This window comes from Oreochromis niloticus, linkage group LG8 (assembly GCF_001858045.2).
Source record: "Oreochromis niloticus isolate F11D_XX linkage group LG8, O_niloticus_UMD_NMBU, whole genome shotgun sequence".
Classification (NCBI taxonomy): domain Eukaryota; kingdom Metazoa; phylum Chordata; class Actinopteri; order Cichliformes; family Cichlidae; genus Oreochromis; species Oreochromis niloticus.
The window spans coordinates 11,065,534-11,082,783 of record NC_031973.2 but is presented as its reverse complement, the minus strand read 5'-3'; the positions used below and the strand labels follow the sequence as shown (position 1 = coordinate 11,082,783).

Genomic DNA, 17,250 nt, shown 5'->3' with positions numbered 1-17,250 from the left:
TTTTACAATAAAGTATGAAATTGAATTTTTCTTAGTCCTTGCACTTGGGCTGATACATGTATTGCGCTTCCTCTTGGTGATAGTAGCTCCTGAGGGAAAATGATCACTTGTTGCAACCAACAAGTTGTGGAGGAGGGATAAATCTCGCAGAGGTTATGGGTTTCAGCTCAGAATAATTCTGCCCTCAAAGCAGCCTTTCTCTCCTATCTCCTGCCAGATTAGCATTCAGTTACTCCACTCTGTTTGCTTTTGCTCTTTGGAGACTTTTTCATCGCAAGAACACGAATCTGAGTCAGGCGAAGCTTTATAAAGCGCACACTGACAGATACGTTGGCATTGCTTGTAATTTGAAAAAAAATCACTTTTTTTTTTTGCACTTGTGTGACTGACCTGGCATGCACTGACATCCCGTTCTCTCTTAAAAGCACTATTTATTTTAAATGCATGTTTTGTTTTGTTTTTTATTGAGGCTTAAATGTAATATTTTCAGTGGATTTTAGAAGAAAATCCAGTTTGGGACTCCTTATCCAGTTCCCATAGCGGGGTAAGGAATCACTGTGATGAAGGTGAATCTTTCTGCGGGTTTATTGTACCTGAAGATGGTTCAGCTGTGGGTCACTTATAGATCCTGATGCTGGCTGTAGCCCAGATGAGGATATCTTTTTGTTGTCTGGCCTCACTGAACATAACAATTGTAATCACAATTAATTTGGTAAGACACACAAAAAAGGGACATCGGCACCAGATGGCAATAGGAAACATGCACAGGTGTGTAGTGCTGGTTATTCCTTCCAGAGAAGAAAACTGTAACCTGAAAAAAAAAGAAAGAATTTGCTGATGGTGCAAGTTATTAGGCTTATTAATATCACCAGCCCACCAATAAGGCACAGTGAAATTAAACGTAATTACAGCCGTGTATTCCATTACATCAATGTGTTATTTGATGTATTTTTAAGGCTTGTACGACAATTTCAGCCCATGTTCTTTTTGCTGCAACCCTGGTGATGTTAAACTGTCTTGAAATCATCCAAACAATAATTTAAAAAAAAAACAAAGAAACTCATAAATATAAAGCAGTAGTAGGAATTGCTTTTAAATTGATATTAACAGGCAGTACATACAATAAGCAACAAATGAAGTTATGTAAACCCTAGAGATGGATGTGTGGGGAAGAAGATGAGCAGTTTGTGAAGTACTTGATCCTGTCTACATGCCTAAATGCATTGAGTTTCTCACATGTTGATTGGCTTATATTAGGTGAACCCAATAATCTTAGTGGTGAGTGCATACTGAACTTTTACAAGGGGGAAAGAAGACAAGAGACGATCTATTGCGTGATGCCTTTTAATTATGACTTTGTAACCCTTAAAACATGTAAAGTTAAGGAGTGCAGACAGTGTAGATATGACTAATGCTATGTTTTAAATGGTAATGATCATTGTAGGTGTTACCCAGATATCTGATGAATATTAGTTGTGTAATATTAACAAAATGCTGGATTATTAGTTTTGTGTGCTACCTGCAAAAGAGAAATATGCGAGTCACCTTGACCTTTAAAACTAATCTAAAACATGTTTCTGCCTGAAAGCCACGAACGACAAACCGTCCATTTCAGATTACTCTTATCTTGGAAGTGGGAAGAATAGCAGTTCTCATTTTGAAAACTTTCTCTCTTTTACAGGATTTCCTAATGGAAACATTTATCATGTTCAAAGATCTCATTGGAAAAAATGTCTACCCCTCTGACTGGATCATAATGAACATGATGCAAAATAAGTAAGTACGACACTGCTGGAAATGCATGCGCGAACACAAACCATAAACTATACTCCTTTCAACTCACTTCACTACGGTTGCTAAGGAACAGCAGTCGGAAGCGGGTATGAATATTTTCAAATGTTTTTCTCTTCATGCAAATATCGGCACAAGGCCTCAGCAGTGTAGCAATCAGATGAGCAGTCAGCGCAGCCGCAAACAATCACATGAATTATAGATGCTCTGGTATACGCTGCTAATCTCCAAACTTAGTCTCAGAATCTCTCTACTTTTTTGTGCTGTTCTGCAGCTGCCTTCTGGTTTATTGATGCAAACCTTTTTTAAATGCAATTTTACATTTTTAAAGCAAAGTTAAATTGTGCTTTGCAGTTTAGTCAGTAGTGAGGTTTCTGTGTAGTTGTCAGTAAAGTTTAGAATTCTTTGTATATTTTGGGGGATTTCTTAGTGATTTTTTTTAAACAAGGAAATTGAAAGTCAGCATAGCCAACTGTTAGGTTTTTCTTTTTTAATTTATATAAAATATTCACATTTAAAAAACAAGACATATCAGAATGAGTTGCTGAGCTCTATTATACAGTGATACCAAAACAGCTGCCAGATGAATCGCTTGAATCTTTTTTTCTTTTTTTTGACAATAAGGAAAGAAAATTCCCTCTTCTCCACCATCATTCATGTATTATCATGATTGCTGGTTAAATTCTACATTCAAATTTCCCATGGATAGTGAGAAAATAACCTATATAAAAGATTACTCTGCTAATTTTAGCATTATAATACTGTCTGAGTCCCAACTGACAGGGGAAACAAAAAGAAAAGAAACAAAAGGCGTAGTTAGAGAGACGATAGCCAATACAGATGTGCCAAAATCTGCCGTTCTCCTCGGATGGCTTCTTGATGCTGGCTTGAAAAGTAAGCTGATCCCTGTAGAGCCTCTTGGTGAAATCCTCACAGCAAAAATCAGCATGTTTAGAGCCTGGTGCTTGAAGTGGTTTTGGACTCCCTTTTTTTCCAACAGGATAATGTTTTTGTAATTCATCTGCTAACTAGCTACCTGTTCTAGCTTCAGAAAACAACCTTTAAAATCTTATACACCACATGCGCAAAACAGGCCACCTACACAGTACATGTAGCTTTCCTCTGCTTTTGTGCTGATATCAGTGGTAGAGGAAGTTTTGGAGGTCTGTAGTACTTAGCAACCCACCTCTGTCATTTTATGTAATCTGAGGGACCAAAGATCAAGGTAATCCAATACTGATTTTCAGTCTTGTCCCTTGTGTACAGAGATTTTTCCAGATTTCCTGGAATCATTTTGATGACATTATTAGTTTCATCTGTAGACAATGAGATACTTCATGTCAATAGTACATCATTAAACATGAAACTAAAATTGTTGCAAAATTCGTAGATGTAGTTTTTTTGCAGATTGGTGAACCTCTGCCCATCTTCACTTCTCTTTAACTCTGCTTCTCCAAGATCTGCTTTTTATACCCAGGCATCTCACTGACCTCTTGCCAATTAACCTAATTAGCTGAAAAATCTTCCTCCATCTGTTTCTTTTACTTTTCCAGCCTTTTGGTGCCCCCATCCCAATGTTTTTGGTGTCAAAAAACTCCAAATGGGCTCATATTTTTCATGAAATAGTAAAATGCCTCACTTTAAACATTCAACATGTTTTCTATCTTATGTGATTTGCAGATCATTGCATTCTGTTTATATTAACATACATTAACATTTTACACAGCATCCCAACTGTTTTAAAAATTGTGTTTGTACTTTCTTCCGCAATGCCATCAAAAATACCAGTTTTTAAAAGCATTTAAGGTAACATGCATCTCAAACAAAATGATTTGTATAGCAAGGCCTCGAGCTTAATCCTTTTGGGCACCTTGAAAGTGGCCATTTATGGCAGGTGCAGAGCTCATAGCAGCAACCTCTAGTTTACTGTGAGCAGTTTTCACCCCCTGCCCAATCTTTTTTAAAACCATTCCAACATCATTGCCAGCGAGGACATTTGACTAGAGATTGCATTGCTTTTCAATTTAGATTCTTGTGCTTTCATTAGTCCGTAGGATTGCTGCAAGCCAGATTCCTTTTGGAATTCAGAACAGACATTGTCTGCCACCTGAGTCACATTGCTGAAGTCTTTGGCATAGCTTCATGAGCGTGTTCCCCGGTATCCTGCAGATGTGAAAATCACATCTGTTCTGCTTTAACCTGAGCAAAAATACCAGGGAATAACTCGGTGCTGACCCTACTGAGCCACACACAAAAGACACCAGCAGTCGACGCCATCGTGTGTTGGTCTCACAAGCTTATTCAAACACTCCATACCCATTGTGATCCTTTACTTTTCGGAGCAGCTTTGGGGGTGTGAGGAGCTTCACTGAGCAATTTAATCTAAGATCACACTTTGTAGCACGCGTTTAATTTTTGATTCGCACTCACTCTCCTGCCTCAGCAGAATCTTACCCAACAAGCTTTTGCCTGTTAGCAAATAGCTGGAAAGAGATTAATTCTGAATACTAGTTTGTGCATTCAGCCACTCGCTGGAGTTAAATTGTTGTTCAGCTCAATGAAAAATAAGCTTGTCAATGTCTGGCTGATCTCACAGTCTTTATACTTGAGTCTGTTTGAATACTGCAGGTGTTTGCTTTGCTGCAAATTAGAAAAACTCTTTTATTTGTCGCCATCCTCCAGAATGTGTTTGATCAATGTTTTTTTCCTGCTCCTCACAACGAGAACCCAAGGTGACATGAGAGAGCCGTAAATGTTTTACATTAACAATCTCACAGAAAAGGGAGTATTTGGTATACCTCACGTGCCCTTCCTTTTTTTGTTTTCTTTTTCTGAGTACAGGATTAAAGACAGACTAAATTCATAACATCCTCTATAAACTTTGAAGGCTCATATCTTTATCTCGATTTTGGTTCTGAAGTTAATTTGTGTGTTTTTAACAAATAAACTTGGAGATTTCAGTCCTGGTGGATTCAAACTTGTGTTATTGGAGTTAATTATAGTTTAATAGTGCAGGTCAGACAGTTTAGCAAAACATGCCACTATCATATTCATTCATAACTGGCCATTTTCAATCATTCTGCAAACAACTGTGATCTGGATTATGCTGCACACGGCATGAGTCTGCCAACAATAGGGATACAATTGGTAGCTCACAGTTCTTCATCAGCTCACAGTGGCTAGTGGCTGCTGGGTCATGTTCCATAAGCCCATTACCTCACAGTATCTAAAACCTATCCACATTTGAAAAATGCAGAAAATGACCATTCACTGTTTGGATGACACCTTTTGATGAACAAAAAGAGACTATCTATGTTCCCTTATAGCACCAAGCCTTCCGAACACTCTTTTAATCCCTTTCTAGTGGTTTCCACCAACATTTACAACTTCATGTGACCTCAGTGACCGTGGACTTGCATTGACAGCTAAACCATAACTACCTGCTTTCCAGAGGTTTCACACTTTGGCCTTGTGGACAGTAATGACCCATGCTTTTTTTTCCACACTGTGGCTCATTTGATGACTTACATGAGTACTAGTGGGCAACTCTAAGAAAAAACTTCCAAGAGGACAGGAGGGGTAGGGGTTAAATGGAATTTCTAAGAGAAGTCATTTTAAGCCAGAAGATCACACAGAAAAACTTTTTTTTAGCTCAAAAACCCAAGTATCATTGTCAGGTTGGTTTTGCTAACACAACAATAATTTGACAGTCGACATGAAACAACTTTCCAGTTCAGCAGAACTCATTTATCTTATCTCCTTATAGCTGTCTTTTGGTCTCCACCAACCTCTCAACAACGAAAGTCCTCCTCTTCAGCTTTATTCACTAGTTCATTTTTAACTCTGTCAGTCTGCTACTTTGGCAGGTTGCATGCAGTGGGTCTATTAGAACTTTTTGTCTGAAAAGGCTTCCTGCTGCTTCTGGGAATGATTAATGATGAAGGTGATATTAAAATATGCAGTGAATGTGTCATAACTTCAGAACAATTACCTAGTGATATTTGAGCTTTTTAGTCCTGAGGGCAACTGAAGATTATGGTGATATCTATCCATAGGTTCGCCATGAATAAAATAAGGAATAAAGTGCTTTAATTTGCCATTCATATTAAAATCTTGGCAGTAGACCTTTAAAATAATTACTTTATTGCTGTTTTGTCAAGTGCTTGAAAATGTGTGCAAAACTCTTGATTCTAAAGACCCTGACTTTCCTGTCATTAAGCAGTAGATCTCCTGGCTTTCTGAACGTCTTTTTCCAAGTTTGTCTTTGGATGTTGGTGTGCAGTATGTCCTTAAAAAAACCAAAGGAAGCTGGACAACTCAATGGCAAAAGTGGCAAGTCTGAAAAAACTATCTATAGCAGAAAATTAAAGGTGGTCATACCAAACATTAACTTTTAAGTTCTTTATAAATAGAAAGAAATTAGGTGGCTCAAGACTTTTATACAATATATACCGCTGCCTCATTGTCTGGTTCCTGAGCAGTTTGCACATGCCGCGTTCAGCATGTGGCTCACCAGCACCAGCAGACAGCTCTTTCTTCTCCACACATTGTGATAGCACCACTAATGAGATGAGAATCACGTCCAGAACAATGTGCACTGGCAATGTTTTTTTTCAGCTGTAAGACACAGCACTTGAACAGCTGCGAATGTTGCAGCAACCAGAAGCCTTGATTGAGAACAGATTGAGTAAAAATTGTTGATCAGCTGTAATTACCGCAAAAAAGCTCTCTAAACACTCTAAACTCTCTAATTACTGCAACAACAAAAACATATTTAACAAATTGGGTGATATATTTTTCAGAGCCATGGCTAAATCAATAGATATATATATATATTTACATTTTTAAAAGGCATTGTATATAGATAAAACCAAACTGTCATCCTGTATTTTTGCAGCACACAACTGAATATATGGTATACCCTTCATAGCTCAGAGGCCTACTTCCATCGTCTTTTAATGCTGTGATTTGAATTAACACTAGATGGACTTCTCAAAAGTTAATTCCACAAAATAACACCAACGATTTGTGGCGTTGTGTTAATTGTGACTAAGAATAGTACTTTGAGATGAATGGGTTTTTAGAGAGGCTTGCAAGGCAGATGAAAAGATGAAAGCCTCAACAAGTTAAAGAAGCAGCTCTTTAACTCTAACCTACTCCATCACACAGACTCATTAGGATCGGGTTTCTGGAGCTGGATGGTTGCCATTTGGAGTTGACTAATGACTAAAGACTAATCCTAGTCCTTGAGGGCAGGTCTATGGGAAGAAGGATGAAGGGCTTTAAAAAGACTGAAACTGATGTTGTTGTCGCCTTTGTCCCCATGTAGTTGTTGAAATTTTTGTAAGCCTTGGAATAAGGATGCTGTTTCTGTCTTTAAAGACAAAGCTCACACCTGTCACACCTGTCACTGTCTTTATTTTTCCAATTGACTATACTGTGCAAAAGTCTTGAGCCATCCCTTGTTTCTTTTTACATTTTGCTTTCACGGAGCCAGACTTTCTTGAAAATGTTTAAGTGGTCTTGAGCACAGTTATCTCTTTATAATCTCCACTGTTTTGGTCATTTTAGTTAATAGTATGAAGCAATTTCAAAGGAGATTTATTACAAAGTAAAAGAAGTTGGTGAATAAATACTCCTGTGTATGTCGTTGCATAGATGTTTTATACCAGACCTTCCAAACACCCTGTCCACCCTCTGTTTCACAGCATTAGTGTTGTCAGCTAAAAGGAAAGGTCTGACCTTTCCATAGCTTTCAAACCATGCCGCTTTGTTAAATCTGTGGAAGTTACGCAGTCACTCTCCGATGTTTGGTTTTTGTCTGCTTCCTTATTTGCAGTTTAGAATTAATGACATCTACAAAGAATCTGTTGCGATGTCATTACATATGGTTTCATGATATAGCGTTGCCTGATGTACTGCATAATGTTGTACTGCTCTATGCGTACCTACACTCAAGTGCTGGTTAAAAGCTGTAAGGTGATCTTACATCTTGATATACAGTCAAGGATTTATTATTTACATGTCAGGCACACCACTCTCACACACCAGTCAGAGTACACTAGTTGAAGTTTGTGTTGATGTCTGGCACTTTGTGTGTATCTGCTCGATGATCAGCCTTTGCCCAGGCCAGTTTTTGCCGCGATAACGTGCTAGCGGAGATTTGCCACGTTAATGCGGTTATGGCGTTAACGTCATTTTAACGAGATTAACACTGACAGCACTAGTTATTATATTTGAAAATAATAATAGTTCTGCTATATTGATCAAAAGGTATTCCCATCCTATTTAGAGTGCACATGGGCTTCGAATAGAAAGTAAATACTTTAAAGTTTGTACAGTGCATTGCTTTTTCACATCAGGTTTGTTGATGACTTTGACTTATTATTTACTTTTATTGTCAGACAAGAAAAATTACTTTTTCTCTGTTGTGTATAATGTAAGTATTGCTTAGTACTCTATGGCAGATGGAGACGTGAATATGTTGCAACTCATCTATGTCTTTCCTCTCAGAACATAACTGACATGTTTGTAGTACACCCGACGACTGCTCCTTTCGCACAATTACTTCTGTCTTTAGATCAACAATATGTCAAACTTAATAGCCTGATTTAATGATGTGTATTTATTTTGGCATTCAAACGAGCACTGATGCACACTGCACTCAGCATCAATTAAAAGTGTACCCATAGCATGAATGCCCATCTGCTAAGATGCCCAGGCCCTATGTCATCTTTAAAACACTGATTCATACGCTTATGGAACATATATTTCAGATCAGTCAGTATTTTATACTGAGTGAAACATTGTGGCCTGAGAAGCATTTAATGTTTCTTCTAATTTTTCTTTATCTATACAAGCATATCATTAGTTTTTAAATCGTAAAATAACCGAAAATGTTGAAAAAGTTTGCTTTTTAAAATCCGTTATAATTGTTTCATGACTCATTTGAGAAATTTAACTGTGCCTCATTATCTCATCATTGCTCAACATGAACTTTGCTAACACTGCCTGACCCCAGTTCACAAAGTTTCTGTGCTCGCCAGTGTCTGGAGTTCTGTTGAATCCTGCTTGTATTACCTCATTAGTAATCTGTTCACCTCCTCGCAAAATTTCCCCCGGATCAAAGGCAGCGCGTGCTGTCGCTGTTACATCTCAGGTCTCTGTGTTTATAGGCTGCTGCATGGTTGATTGCTACAACACTAACATCATACTGCCTGGTGCTGCAGAGTCAAAGGGACTGCAGCTTTTTATCACATTATTTGCATAACAGACAGGCCCTCACTGGCCTGCGAGTTCATCCAGACAGATCTTTAAACATTGAGTTTTTTTATCTAATAGCACCATGAGGGCCATATTTCAGTTTATCACACTAAACTAAAGCTGCTTTCACACATAAACTGCACCCCTGAACTTTTCTCAACAGTAACCTGGCAGCGCTGTATGTGAGAACACAAATATCTCCCTCCATCAGATCAAACATTTACTTAGTCTGTACTCTGTGCTTAGTGCACCAGTTTCTTAATACAGTCCTTGTGACCTATTCGGTGCATGTATGAATAGCCATGTAATTGTGCTGTCAATTCAAAGCACAGTGCTTTTCATTCATAAATAAACAAATAAAATAAAGTTATAAGGAGGCTTTTGTTTTTTTCTGGAGGTCAGAGGATGATTTCAGTTCAGCTCACAGACACTGTGCTTTCTAATTTCTTTAAAGGAAGTCTTTAGGAATAGTTCCCCAGACTTCAATGATGGCATCTCTCAGGTCCTGTGTCAGTTCCTCCTGTTTTTTTAAGGACATGACTTTCAGATACTCTTTGACTAATGTAGGTAGTATTTTAGGCCTGCCACTTCTTCTTTTGCCTTTCACTTGTCCAGTTTCCTCACAATTTTTAAGGCTTAATAAGTAAACAACAACAACAACAACAAAAAATCCTTTTCCACTCCTGAAGAAAGAAATGTCTAAAGATACAGCAGGTGGTTCATCTTTTGACTCTGCCTTTTTATGCTTAAATGATTCATAGGTCAATGTCAAGTGGATTCACAAAAATAAATAAATTTTAAAAATCCTTGTATTTAGACCACTTTAAAAATCCCAATAAAGAATGGCTTTAAAAATATAAAGAAATGAGGGCTGGGTCAAGACTTTTAATTAGTTCTGTAATATTTCTAATTCTCATTTGATTAGCTGTTGATTGTTAGAACTTGAAATTATGACAAATTTTATAACATTTTCAGGCAATTACAAGTCACTACTTCAGCACTGATTTTTTTTTATGTTGACACCATTATCCTTGTAGTTTCAAGAGTTTCTTAGAGAAGTGGTTTAAACATTCAAATGGAGTGGCTAAGTTTAGAGTTTCTCCCTTATTCTGAATGTAAGGTCTAACACATGATAGCGGTACTTTGACTCACCCCAGTGATATTTCTGAGTCATTAAAGCTTCCCTAGGGTGAGCTGTTTGGTTTCTTACAGCCTATTGGAAAGGACATAAATTTTAACCAGAGTCAGCTGCACTTTGCATTACAGGAGAAGTTGTCACACAGAAGAGAAAATTGGGTTAAAATATAATGACGGATAAATAGATCTAATATTAGATCAGGTATGTGAAATAAAGGTAATCTAATTTAATTAATTGGACAGATAATGAAGGTTTTTGACCTTGCATTATCTCAGAGCACAGGCAGATATGCCGTCTATTCAGCAAACCTATGCAAATAGCTCATGATCATTATCGGCGATGCTCTCTGAACTCAATTACCAAGCATGATCTGCTGATAAATTCTCATTAGCACTTAAGCTAGGTGTCTGTGCTGCAGATCATCTGACAGAGCTCGAGTCATTGTACCACAGCTGCAGGAACTCACCTGATTGTTATTTTTTTAAAGGCAACAATGGCATAAAAAGCAAATCCTCTGTTTTGCTGAAACGTAAATGTACAGCACATCCATCATTCAGCAGTAATAGGGGTATTTTTCTGACACTGACAGTTTGATGGAGCATATTTATCATAATGATACGGTATGTATACTGTATCAAAATGACTGTGTAGGAGGTGCTGTGTTGCCCTTGCGCTGCCTAATTAAAAAGTTAGTGATGTTTTTGTCTTCCTAAGCAGAAGTTAAGGAGGTCTTGTGTTTTTTTTGTTTGTTTGTTTGGTTTTTTTGCAGATGATTAGAGGTACCCTGATTTTCCCTACTGAACCTAACATGAAAAAAATGGGGGGGGGAAGCAAAAGGACCAGCTGTTTTATAGGAATTACAAAGTTGTAGCAGTATTCCAAGAAAAGTATAAGTTCTTAGCCAAGTAAACACTGATTAGTAGCAGTGTATATGCAAATCACCATTGTTTGTATTGTATTTGTAATGAAGTTATAAAGGACTGGTTTGTCACTGTCTGTCTTCATTTTATTTTCTCTCTGTTGCTTAATGACTGTTTTTTTTAAATCAGCCAAAGCTCTTCTACAAGAATTTGGCTTTTTTTTCTTTTTTAGATTAAGAAAAAAAAACGCTGTGGCACACCAGACCAACAGATGGTATAATTTACACTTAATGGTACTATGCAGACACTCATGATTCACACTCAGATTGCTGTGTCGGTACAAAGGATATTCCCTGAAATCAATATGGCAATTAATTATAGACTGTACAGTAATTACACATTTTTATGAATAATAATTCTTCACTGACTAACCGAAATGCAGTCAGAGATGAGATTTTATTACTCTATCACATTTCCTTTTAAGGACCATTATCTTATTATAGTAAGATATTTCATATCTTTAATGTCACTATATATATAAAATACACACACAGACACACACACACTTAATACTAAAGAAAATAGGCCTAAATTCCTTTAATCTTCTTTGAAATGGTCTTAGTCAGGAGTGTCTTAGTCAGAACCCACTGTGAGGGAGAGTATATTCTATTTTCATCCACCTCATTAGGTTTTTCACTTTAATTAATGGCAGGATGTGCTCACAGAGGAACTGTCCTGTCTGTTCGTTAAAGCCAATTATATGTCTGTGCAAAGGCAGACTGGTGGCTTCAAATAGGTTTTTAGATAGTGGAGTCTACAATATTGTGCGAACTTGTTTGTGGGAAGCAATTCATGTTAGCATATGTTAGTACGATTTAATCATGTATCAAGCCCAAGAAATTTTATATGCCCCGGATCATCATGCAGTTGTAGTGGAAACATGAAGGTGAGCTTTGATCAGAAAGGGAGATCAAAAAGGAGTGGTTGGGTACAGCTGCGTTTTTGCCTGCCGAGCCATATTTTGCTGAAAACTATGAAGATCCTTGATATTGCTATTTTATTTGTCGTTTGACCCAGCATTTAGAACTGCTTGCTACATCACTCATGTTTGCAAAGTGGCAGATATGGTGTTTATAATATTTCATGCCCTGTACCTATTATAAACTCACCTTCATCAAAGTTAAATGCAAACCACAGCCTTAAACCTGTGATTAGTAAATTTGTAATTACCATGTCTTGTTGTCCCGCTAATATGTAGTTGGTGTAATGCAAATATAGGTCATGTAGGGCTGTGGTTGTGCCTGTAGGCATCCATTTAAACACTCCAATCTGGCTTTTTCGTGAGTTTAATTGGAAAATGTGTCACTATAACCCATGCAACTTTGAGTTGCATCGTTATTGCTGCAAGCCTCTAAGAAATATATATGGAAAAAGGGAAAACACTTTAAATCAACCATTTAAGTTGTGTTATTTTAACGGGGCAATCCATAAATGTTTAATAAGCGCTTGTTTTTTGTTTTTGTTTATACAGTAATATTCTTCACTTAAATTAATAGCTTAAATGGGGGCTCCCCAGTAAGCTACAAAATAATGTCATAAATTAGCCAAAAGCATTAAGCAGTAAGTGTTTTCTTTGCCCACACATGCAATGGAAGAAAAGCCATTTTAGCGTTGGTCCAGTGTTAAGCGTATCAACTATATTGGCATGTTCACAGCTGCAGAAAATTGAGTGAGGTGTGCAGAGAGGGTGCATGTGCTCGTGCAGACAGGGTGGTAATAGGCTGTCTCGGTGCTTAGGAGATGGCGGGGGTGTTCTGAGAGGGCAGAGAGCCAAAGAAATGGACTTCTAATGGCATATCCAAAGGTGTTCAATGACAGTTAACCTTTCCAGCTAATGATTAAGGTCACTCATAATGTGTATCACACATCAGCCCCAGATAGCATTTAGTCACCAATGGAGATAAATGTGGAACATGAATATTGTATAACTTTAAAATACCCCGGGTCGTAGAACATTGCTGTTTTAACAGTGATGGTTATTCCTGTTCAAGGTCAGCTGTTCGGGGCAGTGGGAAACCCCGGCCCGGTCTGTACAGCAATAAAATTTTGACCTTCCAGCCCAAAGATTCTTACTGCCACAGAACTGAATTTTAAAGTCAGAAGCAGCTAATGGATGTGGATTTGCTAATTCCTGCAATGAGACCCAGTTCCAGTAAGGATTTAGCTTGGGCAATGACAAAAGCAGAAGGCTCTCTCGGGGCTGCCTGTGGAGCAGATGTCTGCTTACCTGCCAGTGTCAGTTACACGAGCGTTATATCTTAATGCTGCTTTATTGTCTGCTCATGAAACCCTGATGCAATCCACTCAAGTGGCATAACAATCGTCCTTGTTTCACCTTGCCATTTTTATTCCAATCTGATATATCTTCATCCACTATTGCAGGCAATCAGCTGTTGCTGTTCGCTTATTGATTAGTAATTGTGTAAAGGAATGCTCGCAATAACTGAAGCAGGGACTAAGCTTGGAAAACCCTAAATAAAATAGGCCAGATTACTGAATTTGCTGTGTTAGACTCTTTTTTTTTTTTTTTTTTTTTTCTTGCTTGCTAAATCTTAGAGATGGTACACACATTGTTGTGCAGCAGGTTCTACCAGGAAATTAAGTTAAATAGCGGATGGACCTCTGACTCTGCGAGTAGCAATCATAATTCCCCTCTAAAAGCTTCATGCCACTTAAGTTATTAACATTTAATTCTGCAGCATCACAGTGGATTAACCCATCAGACAGTGTTCTCATTAAGATCTACTCATCAAATGTTTTTTCACGGGTGCCTCTAGCCTACTGTACCTCAGTCTGTCAGAGAGAGAGATTCAACCTGCTCGGCTATTCTGGTATAAGCACACATTTGTTCACAAGAGCAAACATCCAGTCTTCGTGATAGTGCCTACTGGTACTGTTTCTTTCTTTGTGTGGTCACAACTTTAAAACAAATGAGTTCATATTGGGTAACTCTGCAGTGAACGATGTTAAATTCATGCTGAGTTTCAGGACCAGTGCAGCATGCAGGGCTTTTTGCTTTTTTATTCATTGATGGTTGTGCGATGTTCCAAGCTTGACCTAAAACAACAGGGTTCATATCCAAAATCATTGTGATTTTCTAGCCATAATTGTGTGGTTTTTTTGACCCTAACAAAAAAGAAAAAAGAAAAAGTTGTTTTGTTATTCTATTTATTGGCACAGTTCTAATATATTACCTGTGTTTCTTGGACATTGGATGAAATGCATGTAAGCATGTCTGAAGCAAAAACTCAGATGAAGAAATAATTGACAAATATGAATTGTAAAGTGGGCATTAACTTTTCAGTTTTATTATCCCACTGTAGTATGCATGTCACATACAAGTAACATACAAGTTTGAAATCATTTTCATGTCCCTTAGTGATATGTCTGCCACTAAGGCTGCCCAAGGATGTGTATCAACTATGACATCAACTATGATAGGCATCTTTTTTCCTCTCAGATGTTTTTGTTGTTAAGCATTGCCGATAATATCGGATGGATGTTTTTTCGGTGGTGCAGTTTTATGAAATAATTTTAGAAAGCTGAATGTCAGTAAAAAGCTACTTACATTTCTTTTATAGTCTTAAAAAACTTTTTTGTAAACAGCCAGCATAATCTTCTTATCTTTGCAGAGTGTTCCTTCGGGCCATCAGTCAGTATGCAGCCGTGCTGAACAAGAAATTTTTGGATCAAACCAACTTCGAGCTACAGGTAGGAACTGAACCATTGAATAAATATCTTGATATCAGCACTTCACGTCTCAAGATAATGTTTTTTGTAGACAAGGCAGCGCTGACATTTTAAGCACTATTACCCAACAGTTTTAGGAATAATTTTGTGGCATTTTTCTTATAGCCTGTAGTTTTATCTTGGGGCTGTTGCAGATGCCACATTGTTGGATTTTCTGAATTGGAAAAAAGATCACTGAAGGCAGCAGACATAAAAAAAAATTGTGAAGAGGGAACATCAATTACCCTGTAATGGCCGGCAATTTTATGTGCATTTCTGAATATTTTAACCTGCTCACCCTGGAATTGAACAGCTTTTTCTACTTGCTTTTTAAACGTCTGAAATGTGGAAAAATGTTAATGTTGTCAACAACTGAACTCCTGTGAGCTTTGCTTTTAAAGCTTGGTCATTGTAACAGTCTTTTTCTGCTGTTAATTGCATCCAGCATTTGGAGCCCTCTTTATGGTTTATGGAAAAAGCTGTGGGGTTTTCTCCATAGCTTAATGTACATGGGTTGGGCAAAGAGAATTTAAACATTATCAACATCATGAAGAGTTGTGTTTTATACTCATGCATGGGCTGGCAGTAAAAAAAAAAAGCCAACCACCACTGCACTTCTTTTAGCTTCAGTCCATGTCTGATGTAGTGTGTTCTCTAGAGGATGTTGGCCTAAATCAGCCCCCTCTTCATCCACTTGGACAGATACCTGATACAAGTGTAACCATCTCATCATTACATTGCAGTGTAATGAAACTGCAATGCTCACGTAGCATAGTACCGGATAAAACTTAGAGCTATTTCTTAAAAATGTCTAAACTTTGTAATATATTGTATTATTTATTTAATTCAGTCTGTTACTGTTATTGTCTTGGAGCAACTGTAACCCCATATTCTGAACTATTCTTTTGCTGCAATCTTCCTGTCTTTCGTCTGTGTCTGGATCAGCTGTGGAACAACTACTTTCATCTGGCTGTGGCCTTCCTCACCCAGGAGTCATTGCAGCTGGAGAACTTTTCAAGTGACAAAAGAGCTAAGATCTTCCACAGGTGAGAATGAACACTCTCAAAAAACACGATGCCCTAATTTCCCACCAGCGCAGCTCGAGTTCCCTCCCCAGCATGACAAGGCTATGCATAATTCAGATAAACTATTTTCACACCCAGACATTGTCCAGTGTTGAACTCTCTCGCATGCAGTGCACAACAGGGCATTTTACACTGTGGTAAACCTGGCATTTCCCCTGACAGTTACCTAAGTTTTTATATTTAACTATGGGCTTAATTGACTTTATACGGGGGTAGCTATTTGGTTTAAAGCCATTTCTGACCAATCTGAACATGTGCTTTCTCACATACATCCCAGCAGGGTGATATCTAAAAATGGTTTCGGGTTGTAGTGCATGTGCAAACACGGCTTCCCGTGGTTCTGGCAGAGGCAGTACCGGCCTAATAAAGCTGTTTTAGTACTGCTGCTTTTCTCGACATTACCCAGCAGAGCTGTTTGCAAGAACACAAATGTTCAAATCAGTCATGTCGGACATTAGCTAGTGTTTACCCTTCCGGCCCCCCAAATACAGAGTCCCAAAAATCAGGTAACAGTTGGTGAATTCAGAGCGAGGCAGTGGGTGTCATTAGTCTTTGTCTCTTGCACACTGTACCTTGGCGACACCTTTGCCACCACAAAAAAAGTATTTCTAATGGTAAGAACATGGTTATCCTGCTGTTGGCTGCTACATGAAAGAAAGAGCCATTATAAACAACATCCAGACTAAATTATTCTTACATTGTCCATGTTGTGAAATTGCAAAACTTTCAAGGCTATGGAGAAGCATATATTACATTCAAAATGTAGTTACCGGGTAATGTTCGATATTCAGGTCTTCACTCTTCTGTTTGTTTTTTTTTTCATCTGTTGAAGACAGAAACTGAAGGAGAAATAAAATTGTGTTATTATACCGCCCATAATTTTTAAATAGCTGAACGTTTAAATCCTTGAAATTTAGACCTTTTTACTGCTTCCAAAAATCTGCTTAATTGTGCTTTCAGCTATAAATTCAGGGAGCTATTCATTTCCTGTTCATCCGGCTCCCTTTATCCACAAAGAGCCATTCATCTACATTAGCGTTTCTCAGAAACTGTGATAATGCATCCAAATGTGTAAATGTTTTCTGGGCAGACATAGAGCATATTGGCTCTCATCTTCATTTTGAGGAGCTTTTGACACTAAAATATACATCACGTTGGCTCACGCCCGACAGGGAGACTGCTCGTTTGTCAGTGCTTTATTATTGGCCGCGGTAAACTCCCAATAGATAATAAACAATGTTCTATGCAGCACAACAGCCAAACACAATGCATGATCCAAGCCACCCCCACCAAGTCTTTTTCGATTTGTTCTAAGCAAAAAAAC

At 37.9% G+C, this 17,250-nt stretch overlaps 1 protein-coding gene across 2 annotated transcripts in view; it reads left to right on the top strand.

Annotated features, from left to right (window-relative positions):
• The window catches only part of dock1 (dedicator of cytokinesis 1), a 191,796-nt gene that overhangs the window by 129,618 nt on the left and 44,928 nt on the right, over positions 1-17,250 (top strand). For both annotated transcript variants that reach the window (XM_019362509.2, XM_013269519.3), the window contains exons 29-31: positions 1,682-1,776; positions 14,745-14,823; positions 15,787-15,887. In XM_019362509.2, the coding sequence (XP_019218054.1) occupies positions 1,682-1,776; positions 14,745-14,823; positions 15,787-15,887 (275 nt within the window). The remainder of the gene's footprint in view (positions 1-1,681; positions 1,777-14,744; positions 14,824-15,786; positions 15,888-17,250) is intronic.